The 23,950-nt window shown below is 30.0% G+C and overlaps 1 protein-coding gene and 1 pseudogene across 28 annotated transcripts in view; both read right to left on the bottom strand.

The window, feature by feature from the left end:
• Nucleotides 1-11,428, bottom strand: part of LOC143236523 (bromodomain adjacent to zinc finger domain protein 2B-like) — a 58,551-nt pseudogene extending 47,123 nt beyond the window's left edge. Inside the window, exons 1-10 of the transcript XR_013019577.1 lie at nucleotides 11,417-11,428; nucleotides 11,171-11,269; nucleotides 10,516-10,690; nucleotides 8,636-8,751; nucleotides 7,406-7,450; nucleotides 6,655-6,696; nucleotides 4,941-5,006; nucleotides 4,545-4,607; nucleotides 2,846-2,923; nucleotides 107-218 (exon numbers count right to left, since the gene is read on the bottom strand). The product of XR_013019577.1 is annotated as a bromodomain adjacent to zinc finger domain protein 2B-like (transcript). The remainder of the gene's footprint in view (nucleotides 1-106; nucleotides 219-2,845; nucleotides 2,924-4,544; nucleotides 4,608-4,940; nucleotides 5,007-6,654; nucleotides 6,697-7,405; nucleotides 7,451-8,635; nucleotides 8,752-10,515; nucleotides 10,691-11,170; nucleotides 11,270-11,416) is intronic.
• A 293-nt stretch (nucleotides 11,429-11,721) lies between these two features.
• LOC143237021 (uncharacterized) overlaps nucleotides 11,722-23,950 on the bottom strand; it is an 84,751-nt gene continuing 72,522 nt past the window's right edge. For 25 of the 27 annotated variants that reach the window (XM_076475816.1, XM_076475829.1, XM_076475838.1 and 22 more), the window contains 6 exons: nucleotides 23,017-23,367; nucleotides 22,318-22,518; nucleotides 20,484-20,808; nucleotides 16,232-16,396; nucleotides 13,390-13,456; nucleotides 11,722-11,950 (listed from right to left, as the gene is read on the bottom strand). In XM_076475816.1, coding sequence (XP_076331931.1) covers nucleotides 11,734-11,950; nucleotides 13,390-13,456; nucleotides 16,232-16,396; nucleotides 20,484-20,808; nucleotides 22,318-22,518; nucleotides 23,017-23,367 — 1,326 coding nt within the window. In that variant the 3' untranslated portion in view covers nucleotides 11,722-11,733. The remainder of the gene's footprint in view (nucleotides 11,951-13,389; nucleotides 13,457-16,231; nucleotides 16,397-20,483; nucleotides 20,809-22,317; nucleotides 22,519-23,016; nucleotides 23,368-23,950) is intronic. The other 2 variants (XM_076475826.1, XM_076475837.1) reach the window with 1 other exon arrangement.

The raw sequence follows: 23,950 nt of genomic DNA, 5'->3' as shown, positions 1-23,950 counted from the left end.
AACACAACTGCTTAAATCATTTCAAAATAAAAAAAACTGTTTGGTAAGAATAAATGTAGCACCTAAGTAACTGCACAAGAAAGTCACAAATTCTGAAAGAGCTTACCAAAACCTATTGTATCACCAAAGTTGTGAAGAAATTCAAAAACCATCAGGATATTAGAAAAAGCCTTTCCAGATAACTTGACTCCAGGAATTCTGTTTAAAGTAGGAAGAGGCTGAAAAACAATAATTTACTTAAGGATTATACAAAACCAGAAGTCACTGGAACATATTGATGGTTATTAAACCATTGAAAGTTATTATTATACAAAACCAGAAGTCACTGGAACATATTGATGGTTATTAAACCACTGAAAGTTATTATTACACAAAACCATAAGTCACTGGAACATATTGATGGTTATTAAACCACTGAAAGTTATTATTATACAAAACCATACAACACTGGAACATACTGATGGTTATTAAACCACTGAAAGTTATTATTATACAAAACCATAAGTCACTGGAACATACTGATGGTTATTAAACCACTGAAAATTATTATTATACAAAACCATAAGTCACTGGAACACACTGATGGTTATTAAACCACTGAAAGTTATTCTTATACAAAACCATAAGTCACTGGAACATACTGATGGTTATTAAACCACTGAAAGTTATTCTTATACAAAACCATACAACACTGGAACATACTGATGGTTATTAAACCACTGAAAGTTATTATTATACAAAACCATATGACACTGGAACATATTGATGGTTATTAAACCACTGAAAGTTATTATTATACAAAACCATAAGACACTGGAACATACTGATGGTTATTAAACCACTGAAAGTTATTATTATACAAAACCATACGACACTGGAACATACTGATGGTTATTAAACCACTGAAAGTTATTATTATACAAAACCATAAGTCACTGGAAAATATTGATGGTTATTAAACCACTGAAAGTTATTATTATACAAAACCATACGACACTGGAACATACTGATGGTTATTAAACCACTGAAAATTATTATTATACAAAACCATAAGTCACTGGAACATACTGATGGTTATTAAACCACTGAAAGTTATTATTATACAAAACCATAAGTCACTGGACCATATTGATGGTTATTAAACCACTGAAAGTTATTATTATACAAAACCATACTACACTGGAACATACTGATGGTTATTAAACCACTGAAAGTTATTATTATACAAAACCATATGACACTGGAACATACTGATGGTTATTAAACCACTGAAAGTTATTATTATACAAAACCATACGACACTGGAACATACTGATGGTTATTAAACCACTGAAAGTTATTATTATACAAAACCATACTACACTGGAACATACTGATGGTTATTAAACCACTGAAAGTTATTATTATACAAAACCATATGACACTGGAACATACTGATGGTTATTAAACCACTGAAAGTTATTATTATACAAAACCATACGACACTGGAACATACTGATGGTTATTAAACCACTGAAAGTTATTATTATACAAAACCAGAAGTCACTGGAACATACTGATGGTTATTAAACCACTGAAAGTTATTATTATACAAAACCATAAGTCACTTGAACATACTGATGGTTATTAAACCACTGAAAGTTATTATTATACAAAACCATAAGTCACTGGAACATACTGATGGTTATTAAACCACTGAAAGTTATTATTATACAAAACCATACGACACTGGAACATACTGATGGTTATTAAACCACTGAAAGTTATTATTATACAAAACCATAAGTCACTGGAACATACTGATGGTTATTAAACCACTGAAAGTTATTATTATACAAAACCATAAGTCACTGGAACATACTGATGGTTATTAAACCACTGAAAGTTATTATTATACAAAACCATAAGTCACTGGAACATATTGATGGTTATTAAACCACTGAAAGTTATTATTATACAAAATCATATGACACTGGAACATACTGATGGTTATTAAACCACTGAAAGTTATTATTTCTTTTCTAAAAAAAACTGAAATATTAAAATTTTTATTTTATTGAAAATTAAAAGCAGCTCAAATGAGATAGAAATAAACACAATAAAATGGCATTTCACCACTGTGAACGTAGAAAAATCAGGCAAAAAGGTCATTTTATCTTATATTTCTCCTATCCCATTGTAGCTGTTTTTAATATTCAAAGTGATGGAAGATACTTTCATTATTTACACCTTTTGTTTTATCAAGCACTTTTAACGTGATTCCAGAATGTTTATCTCAACTGAATTCCAGTGTCACAACCTGTAATCATTATCTGTTGAGTATTCTTTCTGAAATGCTATAACAAATACAAACTTGAAACAACTGGCTCGAAACAGTACTTTTTATATTTAAGTTTCCTTTGAAATAGCTTGCAATAAGTTTACACTACTGATTAATACAATAAGTTTACACTACTGATTGATACTATTTTCATCAGAAATTATTTTTTCAATGTATATTTTTCATCACTAAATAGTGTATCATCCTTGAAAGATTTGAATGATAAATATAAATGGTGCTACCAATATGTTGTATTTTCCTGATGTTAGGTATTAAAGGTATTGTAATGTGAAATAAAAGCAACACACACACACACACACATAAAATTAATTTTAAATTAGAAATTTACTGCTAAAATTTATGTTTAGTCTATTGGTTCAATCAAGTCTAAATTATGATGAAAACTAGTCTAACTTAAATGATGTGGTATAACCAAAGAGATTAAAACCTTTAATATATATTTTTTCTAAACATTTGAAAAGAACATAGAAAAATACTTTTAATTATTTCAAATAATCAACTTACTGTAGAATCTTTTAACATCATATCATCTACTGGCTTTTTAATTTCTCGTATCAGTTGTAATTCTAATCTTCTCTGCTCCTGGTAGTGGTAGTAATACAAAATAACTTATAAACACATTGAACAATGCTACATATATATATATATTTTTACTGTTACAGTTTATTGCCTGCATTTAGAAATGTTTCAAAGACAAGATTAATTTAGTAATACAAAAGCTGTCATGTTCTTAAACATAAAGTATTTCAAAAACTATCTTACACTGTGGGTCATTTTGTCTTCATACATACAAAACAACTTTAGTCATGATACAAGATATTTTTCTTAATTTTCTATCTCTCATTTTTTACACTTCAAAATGTCTTCCCCTCCATTCAAACTTTTTTGTAACTTATTTAAAATACCACAATAAGAAAGGAAAAAAAAAGGTAATTTGGATATATCTTGTATCTTTCAACTTTTACTTTTTCCACACAATACTGATAAAATATAAAGTTTAACTGAAAAACACAAAACAAAAAAACTTCAGATATTAATCTAAGAGGTTCTTAAAGGTTATGCAAATAAAATATAAAAACTATATAATGAAAAAAAACCTTTTATACGTTTAAATGAAAATCAAATTGTACTCAGACTAATTTATTTTGAGTAAACTGGTTTGTAAATTTACAAAGAAATCTTTAATGAAAGTAATTCATTAAAAAAATTATTCTTTGTGTATACAAAGGCTCATAGTATTTTTTAAGAGCTTGCCAAATGTCATGAAAGTTCATGTTATACATTCCTAACTATACTATGTATAATTTCATGGTTAGAAGGTCAGACAAAATGACTGAGCCTACATTTGAAAGTTAAATGGAAGGATGCAAAGTTATGAGAAAAATATTACTTTTTCGTGGCATTATGACCACTTTTGTGCACTTTGGGGCAACAAACCATCACAAAGATAATTACACCAGGTGATGAAGAATGATGGGTAATGAAAATAAAACAATTTACATAATTAAGTAGGCTAGCACTAACAATTTACATAATTAAGTAGGCTAGCACTAACAATTTACATAATTAAGTAGGCTAACACTAACAATTTACATAATTAAGTAGGCTAGCACTAACAATTTACATAATTAACCAGGCTAACACTAACAATTTACATAATTAAGTAGGCTAACACTAACAATTTACATAATTAAGTAGGCTAGCACTAACAATTTACATAATTAAGTAGGCTAGCACTAACAATTTACATAATTAAGTAGGCTAACACTAACAATTTACATAATTAAGTAGGCTAGCACTAACAATTTACATAATTAAGTAGGCTAACACTAACAATTTACATAATTAAGTAGGCTAACACTAACAATTTACATAATTAAGTAGGCTAGCACTAACAATTTACATAATTAAGTAGGCTAGCACTCGCAACCATAAAGAAGAAAAAAACTATGTTATTGTAGTTCCATTGTATTCCAGTCTTGAAAAATGTTAATAGATGAATTTATCTATCGTTTAGAAAGTGTGGCATTGAGACAATGACATGTAAAACAAAGAATAAATTAATAACATCATTGTAAGCCTATTAGTACATCTCTAGGAGAAGATAAGATACAATTCATGATGGGTCAATTAAATGCATAAACAAAAAAGGCCAATAATAACATCAGTGTAACAGAACACTCAAAGGAAAAAAATCCATTACCATTTTTTTTTCTTTGTACATTCTTTTCTCTTGAAGTAGTTCTTCCCGCTTTCTTTCTCGCTCCTGAAAACATGAACCCACATAAGAACTGAACAGGTCTAGGTTGAAAATATAAAGAAAATATTAATACTATTTGTCATATAACCATTGAAGAAAATTGGCTTTTAATCTTCCCAACAAACAATAACAGATTACAATAAAATGTTAGTAATGGAATATGATGAAAATCTCTGTAACAGTAAAATTATTGATAATTTTCATTATTTCCTTTCATTAATCCTTGGTATGATTATTATCCAAGTGTACTGGTATTATTTGTGTAGATTATGATGTTGCATGATTCAGATCTTGGCTCATTTTTACTGACAGTAGATACAAAGAAATTGCGTTTGATACCTCATGCTTCTTGCGAATGTCTAATGCCCGTACAAGTAACATATGTTGTCTTCTACGTTCTCGCTCCTGTCAAATACAATGTAACGATTACTGTCTCTCCTATTATTTATAATAGGTGATATCTTTTAATTAGATACTAATAAGTATATCCGCATAGATTTCTAACAAACGTATCCACATACAAATATCAAATTAATATGTACTAAACATAAACAATTAAAAACAACTACCTCAAAACCTTCATAAACAAAATGGGTATGTACTAAATACAAATAGTTAAAAAACAACTACCTACAGTTATCACTGGACAGCTACAGTCCGTATGCTATACGTTTAATAAGAGTATTATCACTGGACAGCTACAGTCTGTATGCTATAGGTCTAGTAAGCTATAATTGTGATTAATAATTATTAATCAGAAAACTTCAGAATTGTATCAGGAGTGTTTATATATTTTGAACATTACAAACCATTCAATTTCAGAGAATTATTTCAGATGTTAGAATTTCTAGGAGGACATTAAATATCTTCACCAATAAAAACCTGCAGTGTTTGTGCAAGCTAGCTTAAGAAAGGTGCAACAACACACAACTCATCATTAGTTTGTAAAACTATATAAACAATCATTTGTAATAACTATTCGTAATAACAGTTATTATAAATTTTAGTTTTTTTATATCTGTATGTTAAAATATATTTGTGTTAAACAAGGAAATTGTGTGTATCAATCTTGTTAGCAAATAACAAATTTGATACATATTAACTTCTAAATTCAAATTTCCAGTTATCTGAAATACCAATACATTAACACACATAACATAATAAATCGGAGACAAATCCAAAATAAATCACAATGAATTACAATGGTTATAAGCTACGATGGAATGGGGAACACAGACAAAATGAAGAATAATTTATCAAAATACATTCTAGATAAAAGAAACACCGGCTGCCTAACAATGTTTACTTTACTAAAATAAAATGGTTTAGAATTTAGTACATGTTTAACTTCAGTATACATTAATGACTTCCTTCTTTTTCATAAAAGTGTTCATATTTTATGATGCTGGAGACAATATCTATATACTACCTGGTCCACAACAAATTTTTTTTAAACTTCCAATAAGATCCACAGAAAACAAAAGTAATAACCATTTTTAATGAGTAACGATTAGCATATTTTACTTAATATTCTTTCCTGGTATTCACAACAGTGTGTGTTAAGTTGTTTACGTCTCACAAATAACTTTCTAACCTTTTTTCAACTCTTATCACATTGGAATAAGCCAAATCTGAAATATCCGAATTGCTTTCAGCAATTACAATATCTTGTTGTCTAAAATTGTTAAATATGGTCAGACACACATTTCTTTATTGCAAGATAATAAAAGGAGATATTTATTTTTTTCTGATGAATAGGGTAACATACGTTTGTAAATGAAAATACATTTAAGTATGAAAACAACAATAGGATAAACAATTTATGCTTTGAAGCCAGCTGGCTTGTATTAAGATGCATAAATAAGCTAGTAAATAAAATGTGACAACAGAAATTCTTTCCAAAATCACAAAATATGAAATACATTAACATGTTGCACATGATAAATATATATCTATATTATTCTGTAACAGATGTTTTATATTATGTTAAGCTTTTGTGTATTCCATTAAAACAAACATACAATGATAAGATAAGAATAAATATTTTACTCACCAAATCAACCATTAAGATAAGTTCTCTCTGTTTTTGCAGTTCCTGGTGAGGAAAGCAAGGAAAATAAAAGTTATCATACAACATAAAGACAGAATATACTTAACTGTAACAATATATCTTTTTAAGATTTATTTCATTAACATGTTCAAGTATTTTAAAATAAAAAGTACAAGAAAGGTTTAAAATGCACAACAAAATTTTTATTTGGCCAACAACAAAAATTAGAAGACGATGAGAAACCGACTTGAAATAAAAATGTATCTTAGGATGGCTGATGTGGGTATCAACACGTTTACTATTAAAGCAGAGAACAACATTTTGACATTCCTAGGTCATCTTCAGGAAGGATGAAACATTCTTTGCTTTATTAGTAAAGGTGTTAATACCCATAACAGCTGTTCTGAGATACATTTTTAAAAGACTACACATTTTGGTAGCTTTACCATAATGTGCAATCTTCTCATTTTGGTTGTCTACCAAATAAAGGTTTTTATTGTGCATTTCCTATTCTTAATTTTAAAAATTACACTTGATTAATAAACCGAACAGTTCTTTTATATTAAATTAACAAAATATTTCTTCTTAAACTATTTCATCAAATCAACAACAATAACAATTTTAATCACAAAAGACACTTAGGTATTGATAATAAAACAACAAAATGAATGATAAATACTAAGTGTCCACAAAAAGATATGAAATTTTGTATTACAAGTAAGACACAAATAAACCAAAGTTAAGTTTCACTTACCTGCTCCCTTAGAATAGCAGCTTGTTGCCTCTTCATCTCTCTCTCTAAAAAATAAAAGTGCAAAAAATAAACAAAAAACTCCAATTAAAATACTGAAATGAAGAATAAAATATCCTGAGGCACAAACTATGATTTTCATATTTAAACCCATTTACAATTAATTCTTATTTTTCACTTTATAACTGGTTGTCAAGCCATTTTCTCAAGATATTACAGAATTTCAAATTTCTAAACAGTAGATTGTACTATTAAGACTTCATGAAGAATATAAAATAACATCAAAAACAAATGTAATATGTTTTCAATGTCCTTTTTGGGTCACAAATAGTTATTATTACTTTAACTACTTAACTCAAGTTCAACAGTTGATTAGCTGAACCAAAGCCATATTGGAGAGTTAATGTTTAAGTAATACTATATCTTCACAAAATTTGGCTAACTTTTAGTCAACATTAAGTTTTTTGTATAGAAAACAAAATCATAACTTCTATTTAAGTACTTTATTAAAAAATTTACTGAGCTGGTATGATTTATACTACTTACAAAATGATTTTCATGTTAACTATAAAATTGATTTTTTCATGTTAAGAGTTTCATATTTAATTTGGATGGCCTCTAAATCCTTTTAGCTGTCTTGACATGGGTTTAGTCAATATGACCAACCATGTGACCTCTTTGTACTAGTTCAAACATTTTACAGATTGTATGCTTCTACCTTTCAATATACTGTCTATAACTTCACAAAATTTGTAGCTTTTTTTATATGGTTCTTATTTGGTTTGAATTTCATGCAAAGCTACAGGTGGGCTATGTGCACTAGCCATCCATAATTTAGCAGTGTAAGGCTAGAGGGAAAACAGCAAGTTATCACCACACACTGCCAACTCTTGGGCTACTCTTTTCCAATGAATAGTTGGATTGACCATCACATTATAATGCCCCACTGCTGAAAGGACAAGCATATTTGGTGTGATAGGGATTTGAACCCTCGGATTACGAGTCAAGTACCACATGGTTATGAAAGGTACAGATTTCAAGAACAAACTATCAAAGTTCAAATACAGGCTACCATTCAAAGAGCAGAAAAGTTGTAGAATTTATCTCTAAATGAAGAGACTTGAAATAAATATCATCTACATTCATTTTTTCCTTATAAATCTACATACAATAATTATAATTAGACATTTAATCCAAAATGTTATTAGTAATACAGTTACTTTTCCTACTTACCTCAATAATTTGTCTGTTCCTCATTTCTCTTGCCAAATGTAATTGTTTCAACCTTTCTAATTTTTCTTGTTCTTTTACAAATTTTTCATGTTCTTTCTGACGACGTAATTCATCAGCTAAAAAAAATTGGAATGAATAAAAATATCATAATTTAATTAATATTATGAAATTCATGCAAGTGTCATGTACCAATGTAGATTTAGCACCAAGATTTAGTTCACCTTATAATATTATGATATCAGCATTTCTTTCAGAAGTTAGGTTTATGTAGAAAGCCAAAACTGGAAACATGAAAACTGACTAAAAATAATAAATTACAAATTGCAATAAAAACCAAAAAATGTTCCAACATCTAATAAAGTAAGAAATGCTAGATGGTTAAAGAGAAAGTGTTCAACAGATAAAAGTTTTAATTATTCTCCAACCCTCACCCCAAGGCTTTTTTTAACCTTTTTAAACATTGCCTGTTCTTTGTCCAATTTCTTTATCATCTAAACCTAATTATGCTTTTTGAGCATATACTACCAACCAAAAATTAGAGACAACAGTTTATTTAATACTATTTTTGTGTATTTGCACTTTTAAATTTAATTTTCAAGTACTTAAACTATATATCCCATTCAAAAAAATTATAAAATTACACAAAGAAGAATAATAAAGTTAAATGGCCAATTTCCCGGGTTACCAGTGCATTAGATCTGGGTCTGACGTATTCGTGATGTCATATCTGCACCCTGAGAGTGGAGAAAAATAAAGTTCTCCATGATGGGAAACAGAGGTGAAACAGGAAAATGGTAATCCATACTGCAAAATCTACATGCACACAGATAAAAAATTTTGCAAAGTTGGGGGGGTGCACATCGCATAATAAAAGGTTTCCTGATATCATACAAGCAAGCATGATTTTCTGTTTAAAAATGCATACTAAAATACATTCTAAGAGATATTACATAAATCATAATTAATTTAAGAACATAAATAAATAATTACTTTATCTCTTTTAGTTCAATATTTTATATTTCATTAAAAATGACAAATGACACCATCATGTTGATAAGGAAATAAGTGCAATCCCTACCATCAGTTCATCTACAAACAAATTTATAATTGAAACATTAAAAATGTATTGGGGGTCAATTTTATGAACATTTCTTTGGAATAGAGTAAACAACAACAAAACGTCTATACCAGAAACTCAAAATTCAACTGCCCCCTCAAATTAGTTCACATTTTAGTAGTAGAAATACTTAAACCATCTACATTAATTGACAAACCTTACAAAATCATGAAATAAAGCCACAATTCAGTTGCTTTTGTTTTATTTCTAGCTCAGTTTGAAAACAGTGAAACTTTGAAATAAGTAGTGTCAACAACTATACAATTAAGTTTGTAACACTTTTGTTCTTCAGTTTCCCAGCTTCTGATTCTGAAACACTCATAAATATATACTCTAAAAGCTGGAATTATTCATTTCCTCATAATATAATTGTAACAGAACCAGTTTTTTCTCATATGCATTTAGATTTCTAAACATTTAGTTATTACATAAGCCTTTCTTGATCAGATGATTTTAAATAACCTGTATTATAACTGTTTATATTTTTATGCATGTTAGGTCAAGGAAGTCAGTTTTATTGGTTCATCTACTTGTTTACATTCTTGAAATTATTACTTTAGAAGTTCCTACTGGTAATTTGACACTATAATGTCTTTCACTGGACTTTCCACTGGCACGAGCTTATAGATCAGTGGAAGAAGATCTTTTGGAACAATTGTACTTGAAAGGATTACCGATACTTTTAACAGATATGATATTTCTATGTGTTATTAAGACAAATAACGAGTTGTTTAAATGATAACAATGTTTCGATTACACCAACCTTGTTGCTTCAACCTATGATGAAGATGAATTTGTTCCCACTGTTGTTGTTTATCTTCTTCTTCCTTAGCTTTCTGCTGAGGAGTTCGTCGAACTTGGATTCCTAAACAACCTTTTCGAGTTCGTACTTCTTCTATTCTGGCCACCACTTCATTCTCGTTAACCAAATTGTAGTTCTACATTAAAGTAACTTTGTTTCAAATTACTGTTTATTTATATACAATTTACTTTAGCAGAATAAATCCAACAAGTGAACTATAACAGAATTTTCATTAACTTAGTATACACTCATTCAATACCTAGTTTAAATTATTTATTGCCATAAAAATAGTGATTATACCCACATGAAAGAGGGTTAGAACTGCATATTTAATCATATTAATGATTGATAAAATTTTTATCTTTTGACTGGCAAACCTTGAGAAAATAAATTAGTATCACACCTTATACTGGATTTTAGTTTAGAATCCTTCACGAACAAATAATAATCAATAAATCTCAAATTCTTATACTTTAAAAGCACCTTCAGATGACACATTTATCATGGTATTAACTCATAAATCATAATTAATTAGTAAGTATCATAATGACCTACTTTTCAAGAAAAAATTTACTGAATACAGAAATAAAGAAAAGAGAAAAAAAGTTTCTCTTACGCCATCCTGTGCCTTTTCTATGAATTCTCCCACATTGATTTTTGTACTGAAGGTGAAATTCTCCCGTGTAATGTCTGTGATATCATGCCGATGTAAGTACTAAAAATCCAAATCAACAAGTTGTTGAAAACTTTGTGTTGAGCTCATGAATGGTGCTGAATTATTTTTAAACATATCTTTCACAGTGAGAAATATTTCAAGAACTAACATTTTCAGCAAGAGTAGAACAAAGTATACACTTAATACTGCACTTTCCATTACTAAAAAAAAACTTTTAACAGCACATCAACAAAGAATAAACATTCAAATGTGTAAACTTAAATAATTATTGTATTATATAACCATGCTTTGACACTTCTCTTCAGTTGACAAATGTTGCTAAACTCATAAAGTGACAAAATGTACGTGGTATTAACTGATTGATTAAAATGAATTGGAACTGCAGTACTGTGGGTTATTTTTAACTTCAATGTTTGAAGTTTCGTTACCTATATCTTATACTAAATGATCTAAGAACTATTTATAATGTCTGAAAAACCATATATCCTACTTCAACAACAGAATTAACACATTAACATAAACAGAAGTGGTATTCTTGGCGAGAACAACCCTTTTAAGTCATCTAAAATTTTTATTAATTTCCGAGAAATATAAATATGCAACGTATACGCACACACTTCGGGGTAATTCTTTAGTTTCTTCCCACATGGAGCATAATACACAACCTCACCTCTCACGCCTGAGCGACTAAAGCAACGAATCTTGGTCTGACGACGCCACCTGATGAAATAAAACAACAAAACATAAAAGATAAATAACCTTAGCACATGGCTTTAATTGATAAAAGCCAGGTCTTATTTGACCATTAAATCATTTAGGTTTATACTAAGTTAATAATAAGACAGTTATATTAATGTTAACCAATGTTAGGTATTTGATGTAAATAATGTATTGACTTCTCTATTCAAAGAATTAATATATTTTGACATTATTAGTTGAAGCTTTAAGCTTCTTCAGGAACTGAGAATAAACATAAAAATTCACAGAACAATGCTAGAACTAACTGAATGCACAATACATGCTTTGTTTTAACTGATGCTTCATAGCATTTTATAAAAATAACTTACTGAATATCCACTTAATCTTTTACTGTCTGTTATAATAAAATTACTGCACAACAGATTTTTTTTTTTTATCTTGAAGCCTGACTGATGGATCAGATGTTATACTTCCTTCAATAGCATTATTAGCATTAAGAGAAAAATATGGGGAAAAACAAGACAGCAAAAGTTGTAATGTTTGTTTGTTTCCAAAAACATAATATCTTTAAATATTAAAAACTAAAATTCCAAAAGCTGTGTTCCAGTTATCAATAACACAATCTTAGACTACACTTCCTTATTAGTTTCTATTAATTAGCTACACATCTTAGAATCTTTTATCAGAAGGTTAACAATATACCTCACATAATTTTGAATAAAAAAATAATTATTTCTAGATTTTAAGAAAAATATTTTTCAACATGAAAACTCTTACATGCAGATTAATAAAATATAGAATTGTATTTTTTATGAAGCTCTAAAAAGAACAAAACAGAGCCAAGGAAATCTATGTTTTCCATTTTTCACATTCATTGGTTTCTGTAAATTTTCGAACACAGCCTTTGCACAGTATCTTTACCTGATGATACATACTAAGGATTCCATCACACAACATTTTTACACTTTTTGTCTCATAGAGTAAGATCTTAAGTTGACTAAATTGTAATAATTGGGCTGTATCAACAACTCTGGGTGTTTAAGTCTTCTTATATAAATCTTGATCAAACGTAAAACTTTTACTCCTCAAAACTCTGGCCTAAGAACATTGAATCATGTTTCCTTTTCAGGGCTTCTGCTTTTAATAAATTATTTATTGTATAAATATTTTATGTTGGTACATAAGTTCCATTTAAATTTATTAAACTTGTATGAGTTGTGCAATAACCATCATTCAGTAAGTTTAACATATCTAACTACTAAGTATGATAAAAGACACTTTAAAATTTTGAACTAAACAACTGTCAAAGTAATCATTCTTGTTGCTGTCATCAAGACAAGCAATAAACAAAACATTATTTACCACATTACAATGTTGTAAAGATTGGTGTAAATAAATGATAAAATTTGAAACATGTAACAAAATAAAACAAGTGTCAGTCTCTCCGAAAACATACATACCCATGTTCCAATGGAATTCTGGTCTCTTTTTCATCAGGTAAAATCCTTTTCTTTTTTGGTGAAAACCCTAGCAAAGGAAAGAGATTACTTTACACAAAGTTACACAAGGGGTATCTGCACTAGTTATCTCTAACTTAAAACTGTAGGTTAAAGGAAAGACATTCAGTCAATGTAACCCACTGCCAGCTACTGGACTACTCTAATGAAATATGGAATTTCACAGACACTCTTTCAATAGATCTATGGCTCTAAAGTACAAAGCATGATTTTGTGGAAACAGTATGCAAGCAATAGACCCTCTGATCCACTATCCAGCAAACTGACCACTTGGTTACACCTAACCCATAAAATGAATTCTAACTGAAAAAGAAAACATATAAGTATAACATCTTTCCTCCTTTAGCTAGCTATCTGTGCAATATGAAATCAAACTACTGATGTTTTTACATTAAAGTAAGTGATGTAAAATAATTCTCACAAAAATTATAAACACTTTTACTTGTGTGTATTGTTTTATATTTTGTTATTTTAAAAACAATTATAGTTATCATTATTTATGTAAAGCAGGTTAATGTGTGTGTACATACAATCAAAAACTATCGATCAACAAGTATACATTAATCATTCAGTCTAATTTATATCCATATGTACAGCAATGTAAACATTTCTTCATATTTATCTCTGAAGTTCTATGTTTTATTCTCTTTCTTCTACCTTCCAAGATGCACAATGTATTTAATACACTAGTATCATAAGTACAAAACTTTCTAACCCTATCAAGAAGGGCCACAGGTCAAAATCTTATTGAACTACTATTTTACGAATTTATGTCAAGAAGTTCAGTATCAAATTTCAGTTTATAATTTATAATTCAAATTTTAGTAGTATACATCAGTATATTGATCAGTTAATTTGAAAGTAAATATTAAAAGAACACATCTAAATAGACTTTTCTGAGTCACACGATGAATGTAGCAACACTTCAAATTGTTTATGTCAAAATACTACGTCTATTGTGTCAAAGAATTAGGAACTCAAATTAATAATACTAACAAGCTAAAATATAAAATAAGAACCTCATATCTTTTCATTTTGCTGAGATATGGCTTATGTATTAAATCAAACACAGTTACTTCATTCACCCTTCCTCCTTTTTGGAAATGGTCCATCATATCCACTTCTTTCAACCAATCGACAACTTATAATGTCCCCCTAGTGATTTTCTCAACCATTTTAATCTGTTAGAAAACCTCCTGGTTCTTTAGAACTAAGATTTCTTTAGTTTGCTCAAAATTTCATATTTTGTATAGACCTAAGTACAGCTTAATTACTAAATAGTGGAATGCTTTGGTATCAATGTAGTAATATATGATTTTAGGTTATTCAAATGTACATGTAAAACATGAAAAAATATTTTGTTTCATATCTTCTAGAAGCAAAATTTTAAAAGGCTTGGCAATTTACATTAAACAGCAACCGATTCAAAGGTCATAACTGGAAGATATAATTGTTTGATTTACTTCTTTATTTACTGTTCTACATTTTAAGAAAAGTAAGTTTAATAACTTATTTCTAAATAGTAATAATCTATATGCATATATAATGTATAATAATTGAAATGTGATTGTATATTACAAAATATTACTAGTCCACTGAAACACAGCTAAGACAGGCTCACTTCATGAAGACTAAAGGTCAGTTTTAAATTATTGGATATAGTGACATAAACGCACATGCAAGTTATGTAATACCAGCCAGGCATGACTAGAAGGTCCATAAAATAAACAGTAAATATATATATCACATTATGAGACATAGGCTATTTAGATTAAACATCTGTATTTTTGTGTTTTTATCTGTAGTCATTCCAGGCAAAAAAAAAAGTATTATTCATATTTATACTTTAGCTTTATATAATGGTTACAAGGTTGGTCAGATTGATCCCACCTGGTTACAGCAGAGAAAATAATAGAAAAAAATCTAAAGTTGTACTGAAAATAAATGTTTGAAATGTATTTCGGAGGTTTTAGAGGTTTCAATCTCTGAAGTTTTAAACAAATGCTGACTGAAACATGCACAGATCCAAAGCTAAAATATCAGTCTGAAGAAATTAATCCATTTCTATGGAAACGCTCGTTTAAATACTCGACAGCAAATTAACAGATGAAGTTCTGTTGATCAATATACACCAGCATTTCACTGAACTATACTTTTAAACATCCACTCTATCTTTCTCATTTGAAGTATGAATTTCATGAAGATCACAAACTGCTTTTTTGTATGCACATTATAAAACATAATCTTAAATTAAATCTCCCACATCTACATGCTGTAACAAATTGTGGAATTTACTAGTATGACATACTCTATAATTAAAAACCCACCTAAACTTAAAATCCTAGCAAAACCATAAAAGAAAATTTAATTTCTTTTTGTAAAACTCATAAGACTTATAAAGTATGTTTTCATTTTAGTAACAGTGGGAGTGAGCATTTATGCATTAAGAACAATGTAGAAACAGGAAGAGAATAAGTCTTTTACAATTTGTTCTACTAAAGTAAAAAAACAAGTCATTAAAAATATATATATATACATATAATAAATCTCAAACTATTCTTTAAACTTCAAGTTTTTCATAGAATAGTTACCAAAATATCAAATTATATGTTTCTCCATTATATGTGTTAATATAAAATTATTTCTTAAAAACCCAGTTTTCCAAAACTCAGCTTCTCATTTCCTCCTGACTGTCAAATATTGTTAAAGAACTAAAGTCGCATGTCCAATTTTCTCTATATATTTATTAACAAACAAGAGAGTTGTAACTGTATACACTCCATACCTTCACCTTCTTGACTATGGCGTTTAATCCCACGGCGTGATGGAGATGCAACTCCACTACTTGCAGTGCTAGCAGTTGCAGATTGATCATCGTCGTCTTCTTCAATATTTTCATCGCTGTCTGAGGCCTCTGAAGCTGAAGATGACTTTGTTTCATTTGTAGGTTCTAATACAAAGAATAAGACTTGTTTATTTACTCTCACATGACTTAATGGTATTAAGTCAGCAATAATAATGTTTGTCAATGTCAACAATGGTGGCCCAAAAATATAAAAAATTAAAGATTATCTGGCGTGACAGTTGCCCATATTCTACTACCACTAACAATGTTGGAATAAGAAATTGGACTGAGTGATGCATATTTATAGGTGGTAAAAACTGGACACTTCAGTATCATCATATATTACGAAGAAGGACAAGGAAAACAGGTTTTATTCAATAACAAAACCAAAGCTGCAACAATCACTAGCAAGCTGAATGAAAGTTTCAAAAGTGTCCTACATATCTGAGTAGCATATAACACAATTTGTAGTGTAATTTACGACATAAAATTTTCCTTTCTGGGGATCAGAAATGTCTTTTGATGTAGTTTAACAGTGTGAAGAAGGTATTACTTTTAAATCTTCATCCTTAGCAATACTTCTCTCTGTGAAATCACTCAAAACCTTCAGCCCAGCAGCAGCTGCTTCCCAGATTTCTTGATATTCTGGAATCCCTTTCCAGTTGCTAAATCTTCCTCCAGGAACATCTTTGTTTTTCCTTTACTGTTTAAATTTGAAATGCTGAATATGTTAAAGAGTCCTCTTCATTACATAACACTGGAAAGAAGCCTTGATATTAAAGCTCTTTCCCTCTGGTTGATGAGAATTTTATTTCTTCTCTGGAATATTGACTCTACACCATTTCATGATTAGTACTTAGCCGAACTCTGTCATCAAACAGACCAAGACTTCCAACAAATATCTTATCTGCCATTTGAAGCTTGCCATTTCAGCCTTGGCATCTGAATGACCTGGATGTGCAGATAACTTTAACATCACTCAGAGGTCATTATCACTACAAGGGTTTCGCTGCAGAAGTAAGCATAAACCATGGATACAGAAAGGCATGCTTGTGTTGAACATTGGATTTCTCAATCAGTTAGTTTGAACTGTTCATGAAAAAAAATATATATATTGATAACAAAAAATCCCCTTGAGCTCTGAAAATAACTTCAAAGGTAGTTTTGTTCTACTATAAAAACAAATTTCAAGAGTTCTTCATAATCATATCTTCAATATGATTTAATTTTTAAGATTTTATACATGTAAAACACTGCTTCACCCCTTTCCTGTGCTAATGAAGGGGAGGTGAGTATCTTTGTCAATATCAACACCTTTAAACTGAGATTTATCAAGTGATACCCACTGTGCTTGGAATTTCTTCAAGAGAACAATTTATGCTTACAAAATCTTACGAGATCATGCAACAATATTAACTGTTTGCCAACTGATAAAGAGTAACAAAGAAAATAAACTGGAGAAGTAAACTTACAAGGTGGTCCAAAATTATTTTTCTCACTTTAAAATTTAATACATAAATAACTAAACAATAAACAACCATGTAATTTGTGACATCTTGTAGCCAAACTCCGACTGTTTTGATTGTATTGTTTCATTTTTCACTCCAGTGAGTAGTGTTACTCTATACAATGGCAACCATGCAAGAAAAGGTTCAATAAATCTTTTGGCTTGCAGAGATCAAGTCAGTGGCTGTGGTGCAGTATAATTACAGACATCAGTAAACGAAAGAACTACCATCAAAACTAACTATCAAGAAGCTCTTGGATACAGACTGTGTGTTACAGAAACTGAAAGCTTGAAGATCCTCCATTGGTGAAGAACGTGATGAAGAAGTATGCAAATCATTTCAGTGTCGCTAACAAAAATCAATTTGGCATGCTTCACAAGAATGTAACATGCCATAAACATCCCTGCTCTATTTCATTCAAAAACAACTTCATCTGCATGCCTACAAATTTCAGTTGGTATAGGCACTACAACCAGATGACAGACCACAGTGCAAGACATTTGAAAAGAGCCTCTTTGACTATACAGATGAAGATAAGTTAGCAATGAGGCTATACTTTGTACCCAGAGTAAAGTGTTTCATCATAATGTCCATGTTTGGAACTCACAAAAACACCATGATACCACTGAAATCATGTATGACAACCTAAATGTGAATGTTTGAAGTAGTCTCATGTGACAGATTTATTGTTTTTTTTTCCTTTTTCACTCAGTGGACTGTTACCAGGAGCATGTACTATAGACATGGTGGAGCAATTTGTGATCACACAACTGGAGGAAATGCAACCATTGAAAATCTTTCAACAGGATGGTGCTCCATTTCACTGTAATTTGTTGGCAATGAATTGGCAAATGTAGGTCACTCCTATGGCCACCACATTTACCAGACATCACTCCACTAGACTTCTTCCTTTGGGGGTATGTTAGGGTCACTGTGAATAACAGACTTGTGGCAAACATCAAAGGACAATGAATGCCATCAACACTCTAACTATCAACTTGTTTAGCTAATGTGAACAAGTTCAGATATTAGTTGGACATGCTGAGATCCACTAATGGTGTGCAAGTAAAATTCTACTGACATGTCAATAAAAACTGCTTGGGGTGGGCTACAATATATTGAATATTGCACAGATGTGTTTCTTTAGTTATTTAATTATTACATTTTAAAACAGGAAAGATAATTTTGGACCACCCTGTATTTTAAGCTGTCTTTTGGTATGGATTCAATAACTTATATCATGTAAGACATACAGCAAATCCAAAAAACTGACCCAACAAAGAGCTACAAAACTGTATAATGTTTAGTTATTCATTACAGATAACAAGGCTAAAGATAATACTGTTTTATATTTAATATAAGAAATACAAGACTTAAAACTGAGCTTATCCAGATATACATTTGTCTTTCATATTACTTATTCAGCTAAAAAAAAAAAATCATCACTGCAGTTGGGTTTTCTTAAACCATAAACAAAATTACATACTTGAATAAAGTACAAAAACTAAAATACATGAACAAAAAGACAACAACAACAAAAATAGTTAATGCTAGAATAAATAAACAAATATTTTGCATATTAATATATCTCAGAATGGTTGGTATGGGTATCAATACTTTTACTGATAAGGAGAGAACAACATTTCGACCTTCCTAGGTCATCTTCAGGTTAAGAAAGAGAAAGTGTTTGAATGTGACCGTTGATGGACACTTCTTAGGGATGAGAGTATAAACAATTACTGGATTGTAGGGGGCATTGCAGGTGGATGTTAGGTTATTAATTAGTATAAGTATAAAGGTTTTCCTTTATATTGATTTAATTTTGGTTTTAGTTGCTGTATAAGTAGGGCTTCTTTGATTTTGTGTTTGTTTATATTTGTTTTCCTACTTAATATCTGGGTGTTTTCGATGGTTATGTGTTTATTTGTTTTGCAGTGTTCATCCAATAAAATTAACGATGAAATCAACAAAATAAAACAACACCTCATTAACATCAACAAATTTCCTCAAAAATGGAAAAATTATATGCACACATCTAGACCAACAACAAACAAATAACAACAATCCTTAAATACAACAAACTACAAAACGTTATACTGCTGCATACCATATGTTCCCGACATGAGTGAAAAATATAACCAACATTTGGAAAAAACATATAACAAAACTCAGCATTCTAGTAAACACCAAATTTATTCAGAGCCCAGGTACAAAACTATGTTGTTGTTTTTGAATTAAGCACAAAGCTAAACAATGGGCTAACTGTGCTCTGCCCACCATGGGTATCAAAACCCGGATTTTAGCTTTGTAAGTCTGCAGACATGCTGCTGAGCCACTGGGAGGCAGTACAAAACTAAAGTCCATACTATGCAAAAATTATGCTGAGAAGCACAACGCCAACATAATTTATAAAATACAATGCGACAACTGCAACACCCTCTACAATCTGGTACCCGTTTATACTCTTGTCCCTGAGATGTGTCTGTCAATAGTCACATTCAAACACTCTCTCTTTCGTAACCTGAAGATGACATATGAACATTGAAACGTTGTTCTCTTCTTATCAGTAAAAATGTTAATACCCATACAAGCCATTCTGAGATATTTTTATTTCAAGTGGGTTTCTCATCATCAAGTATTTTGCATATTACTTAAATAACTGTTAACTAAGTTTCAAAACTTACCACTAGTAGACAACCTTTCATTTGGCAAACTGATTTTTGTTTGGCTTTGAGGAGTTTTCTCTCTTTTTGATGAACAATTATCTATTGGAGGCCTTCCCCTTCCTCGACCCCTGCCACTACCTCTTGGTCTTCCCCTACCACGGCCTCTACTAGGAGATGCATGAGGAAGCATGTAAGCCATTAATTTTTCCATATCTAATGTCACTGAACAATTACTCTTGTCTGGTGACTGTAAGAGTTGAGAGGAATATCCCAGTGTTTGAAAACTCATCTTGTTGTTGGTTGTGACTATTGTAAATGTACTGCTAGCAGTAGAATCTGATGTCTGAAAATCAGAAATGGAACAATATATGTACATATAACATCATAATGGCATAGTAGTTACACTCAATTATCTTTTTACAAACCTTTGCACAATTTTTATTTAGCTCCAATTTCAATTTTGGAGATAAAAGAAAGTTTCTGTCCAGTGTATATGATTTTCTCAGATCTGCTCATAAAATATATAATATATAAAATATATAATATAAAATAAATAATATATAAAATATATAATATAAAATAAATAATATATATATATATCAAATTTGGTACCAAAACTTTATCATCACACTTTTTTTTCCCTTTTCACAATAAAAACATTTTTTATGCTAACATTCAGACTAAAACAATTCTCTATATACCATTTGTTATGAAATATCTTAAATAACCAAATATATTTAAAAAAGCTTACTCAGTTTAAAAACTACTGACTTGAAACTCAAGTCCTCAGGATGGTACTTGCACATCATAGTTAACTGAATCACAGACTTACGGTGCTGTTCTGTCCTTAAGAAAGGAACTGTATATTTTTTATAATATACACATGAATGTTTAAACCTGAGTTGTGAAATGTACATTTAAAGAAAAAGAGACAGTATCTTTCACCTCCCTGTAAACTTCTAAATGTTCCAAACAGAAACCTGAGATCATGTATTACTTTCACATGATTTAACAAACAATATACAAGTAAATTACATTCACTATATGATCTCAACGAGAAACATTTCGGATTTTCTTGTAATTCCCAAGAATTTGAAAGAAAGAAGTATAAAAAATGAGACATCTTTTAGTTTAAAGTTGATTTTGTTTTCCTGAAAGTAGACTTCCGACTAAGTAGTTCTAATATGATTTGCCTTTCATCAAAAAATGCTTATACTAGTCATTCTTATTTCTCTACAAAAGTAAAAGTAATCAGTACTAAAGCTAATCTGCAGAAGTGAAGTTGCAAAGTGCTTGGAATGTTACCAGTGCAGAAGGTGTAGGTGTGAGTAAGCTGTAAAAAATAAAAGATTTCTCTCTCTCACAAAGGGAATATTGCAGTAAAGAATAACATATAAGTATTGACCAGGTATTTTCAAAAGGTTTCTAAAGAAATCCTCAAAGACAGTAAGGGCACTGAAAGGAAAAATAATGTAATAAGAGCAACGAATATTAGACTAACTGATGATAGTCACCCAAAGCTTTGCATTTTAACCTTTTAAAGGTGTAAAAATGTTCAGCAGAGTGCACCTCACCTAAGCAATTATAATTTTCTCTGGTAACAAGATATCACTTGCTAAAATAAATGTACCACTTAAAGGAAAATTGAAAGAAAAGAAATATGAAAAAAAAATATCTTGAGACAAAAAAATTGATTTTTACAGCACTTCTCTCAGTTTTAATAATTTAGAAAACAGAATGCAAAACTTGTATTATTTTTCAACAATATTTATCCTTGACAAAACAGTTTAATTATGTTTCTACTGGGAAAAAAAATGATAATGTCATAACAACTTAAAAGTCTTATACTAACCTTGACTTTTTTTACCTGTGTTGGTGATGTCACAGGACATATTGTGAGTTCTGAAGGAAGGGATGCAATTGTCAGATTGGGAACTACTTTAGTAGTAGCTTCAACTGCTTCTTTCTCTTGTAAAGCTTGCAACTTTTTAGCTAGTCGAAGCTGTTTCTGTTGATGTTTCATTTCAGAATTTCTTTTATCTGTAATTTCCGTCTATTAAATAAAAAATTAAATAACCTGTTTGGATAAATAAGAATGTCCACATAATTATTTTGCTGTTTAGAAATTACAGCAGTTAAATTCATGGTACAGTAAACAGTGTTTAAAATTAGCTCAATATCAACAGTAATATTACATTTTAACAGTAACACTTTTTACACTACGAAATTGCTAGTGTAAACTTATCAGTTTGTTTTACAAAAATATAAGTTTTTTTCATCACTTAAAAGTAGCTTAAAAAGGTAACTGAGTATAACCAGTACTTTTTAAACACAGATATAATACAGTCAGGTACTTTTTTCCTTTTAGGTATAACTTGTAGCTTTAGGTAGCTCCGAAATATTGATCACCATTAAAAATGGTTCTTGATAAAATTACTTAAAATACATTAGCTGTATAATTCTTGTAACATTCATCTTCTGTGGTCATTAACCTAATCTTTAAATCTATAGTTTATTTACAGTGTTTAATTTTGTTATCATGCTTACAAACCTGCTTCTCTTGAGCAACAAGATACTTGGGCTTCCTTCCTCGTCTTCGTGAACCTGGTATCAGCAAAAATCCTGTAGGAGTGGGTTGACTACTAAATGTGGAACTAAGTAAAGAGTAAGCAGCAGAGGACAGTGAGGTGGGAGTCTCACTTGGAGATAAACTTTGCTCTGCTACTGTGTTATCTTCTTCTCTTTCTTGCTTCTTCATACACAAGTCTAAAGGAGCAGACATGAAGTCACTGTCTTGTCTTGGACTTGATTCGAAACATAACGTTGTGCTGGTAGTACCTACGTGGGCTGGACTTGGAGAGTCTGTTCTAGCTTTCAAGTTGAGAGGTTCTGGAATGTTATCCTACAATTAAGGTAAGAATGAAAATTTTAAGCCTTTTTATATAAAAATTTGAAGTTTTAAACACAAGATCATTTCATATCCTAGTCTGCTTTACATTCAATACAATATGTTGCATATACTGAAATTATTTTCTCTGGAATACAAAAGCAAATAGATCAATATTATTTCCTGAGTGTAAGTGTTTTGGTATTACCCTATCCCTCCCTCTATACACACACACACATTCATACATTAAATATATAAAGAAATGCAAAAGTATGAACATCAGATATTTATTTTGTTGTCCTCCTGGGGATGGTAGTTAAGCATCTGCATCATTTATTACTGGCAGAAATGGAATAACTTGATATGGCTATCATCCTTGTAAACATAAGAGAACAAATGAAGCACAGAACCCTTGAAAATTTTGTAGTAATCAGAGATTAAAAAGTTAAAAAATACTTCTTGTTAACAGAAAAACCAATAAAAGCTGCTTTCTATTATATAAAACATATACAGCTCAATGGCTAATATATTTAAAATTGCATTTATTAACTACATGTTACAGTTAAAGGTGGCGTACTGACCAGAAATTTGTAACTGA

The sequence above is a fragment of the Tachypleus tridentatus genome, chromosome 13 (genome assembly GCF_004210375.1).
Source record: "Tachypleus tridentatus isolate NWPU-2018 chromosome 13, ASM421037v1, whole genome shotgun sequence".
NCBI lineage: Eukaryota > Metazoa > Arthropoda > Merostomata > Xiphosura > Limulidae > Tachypleus > Tachypleus tridentatus.
This window is presented reverse-complemented; position numbering and strand designations above follow the sequence as displayed.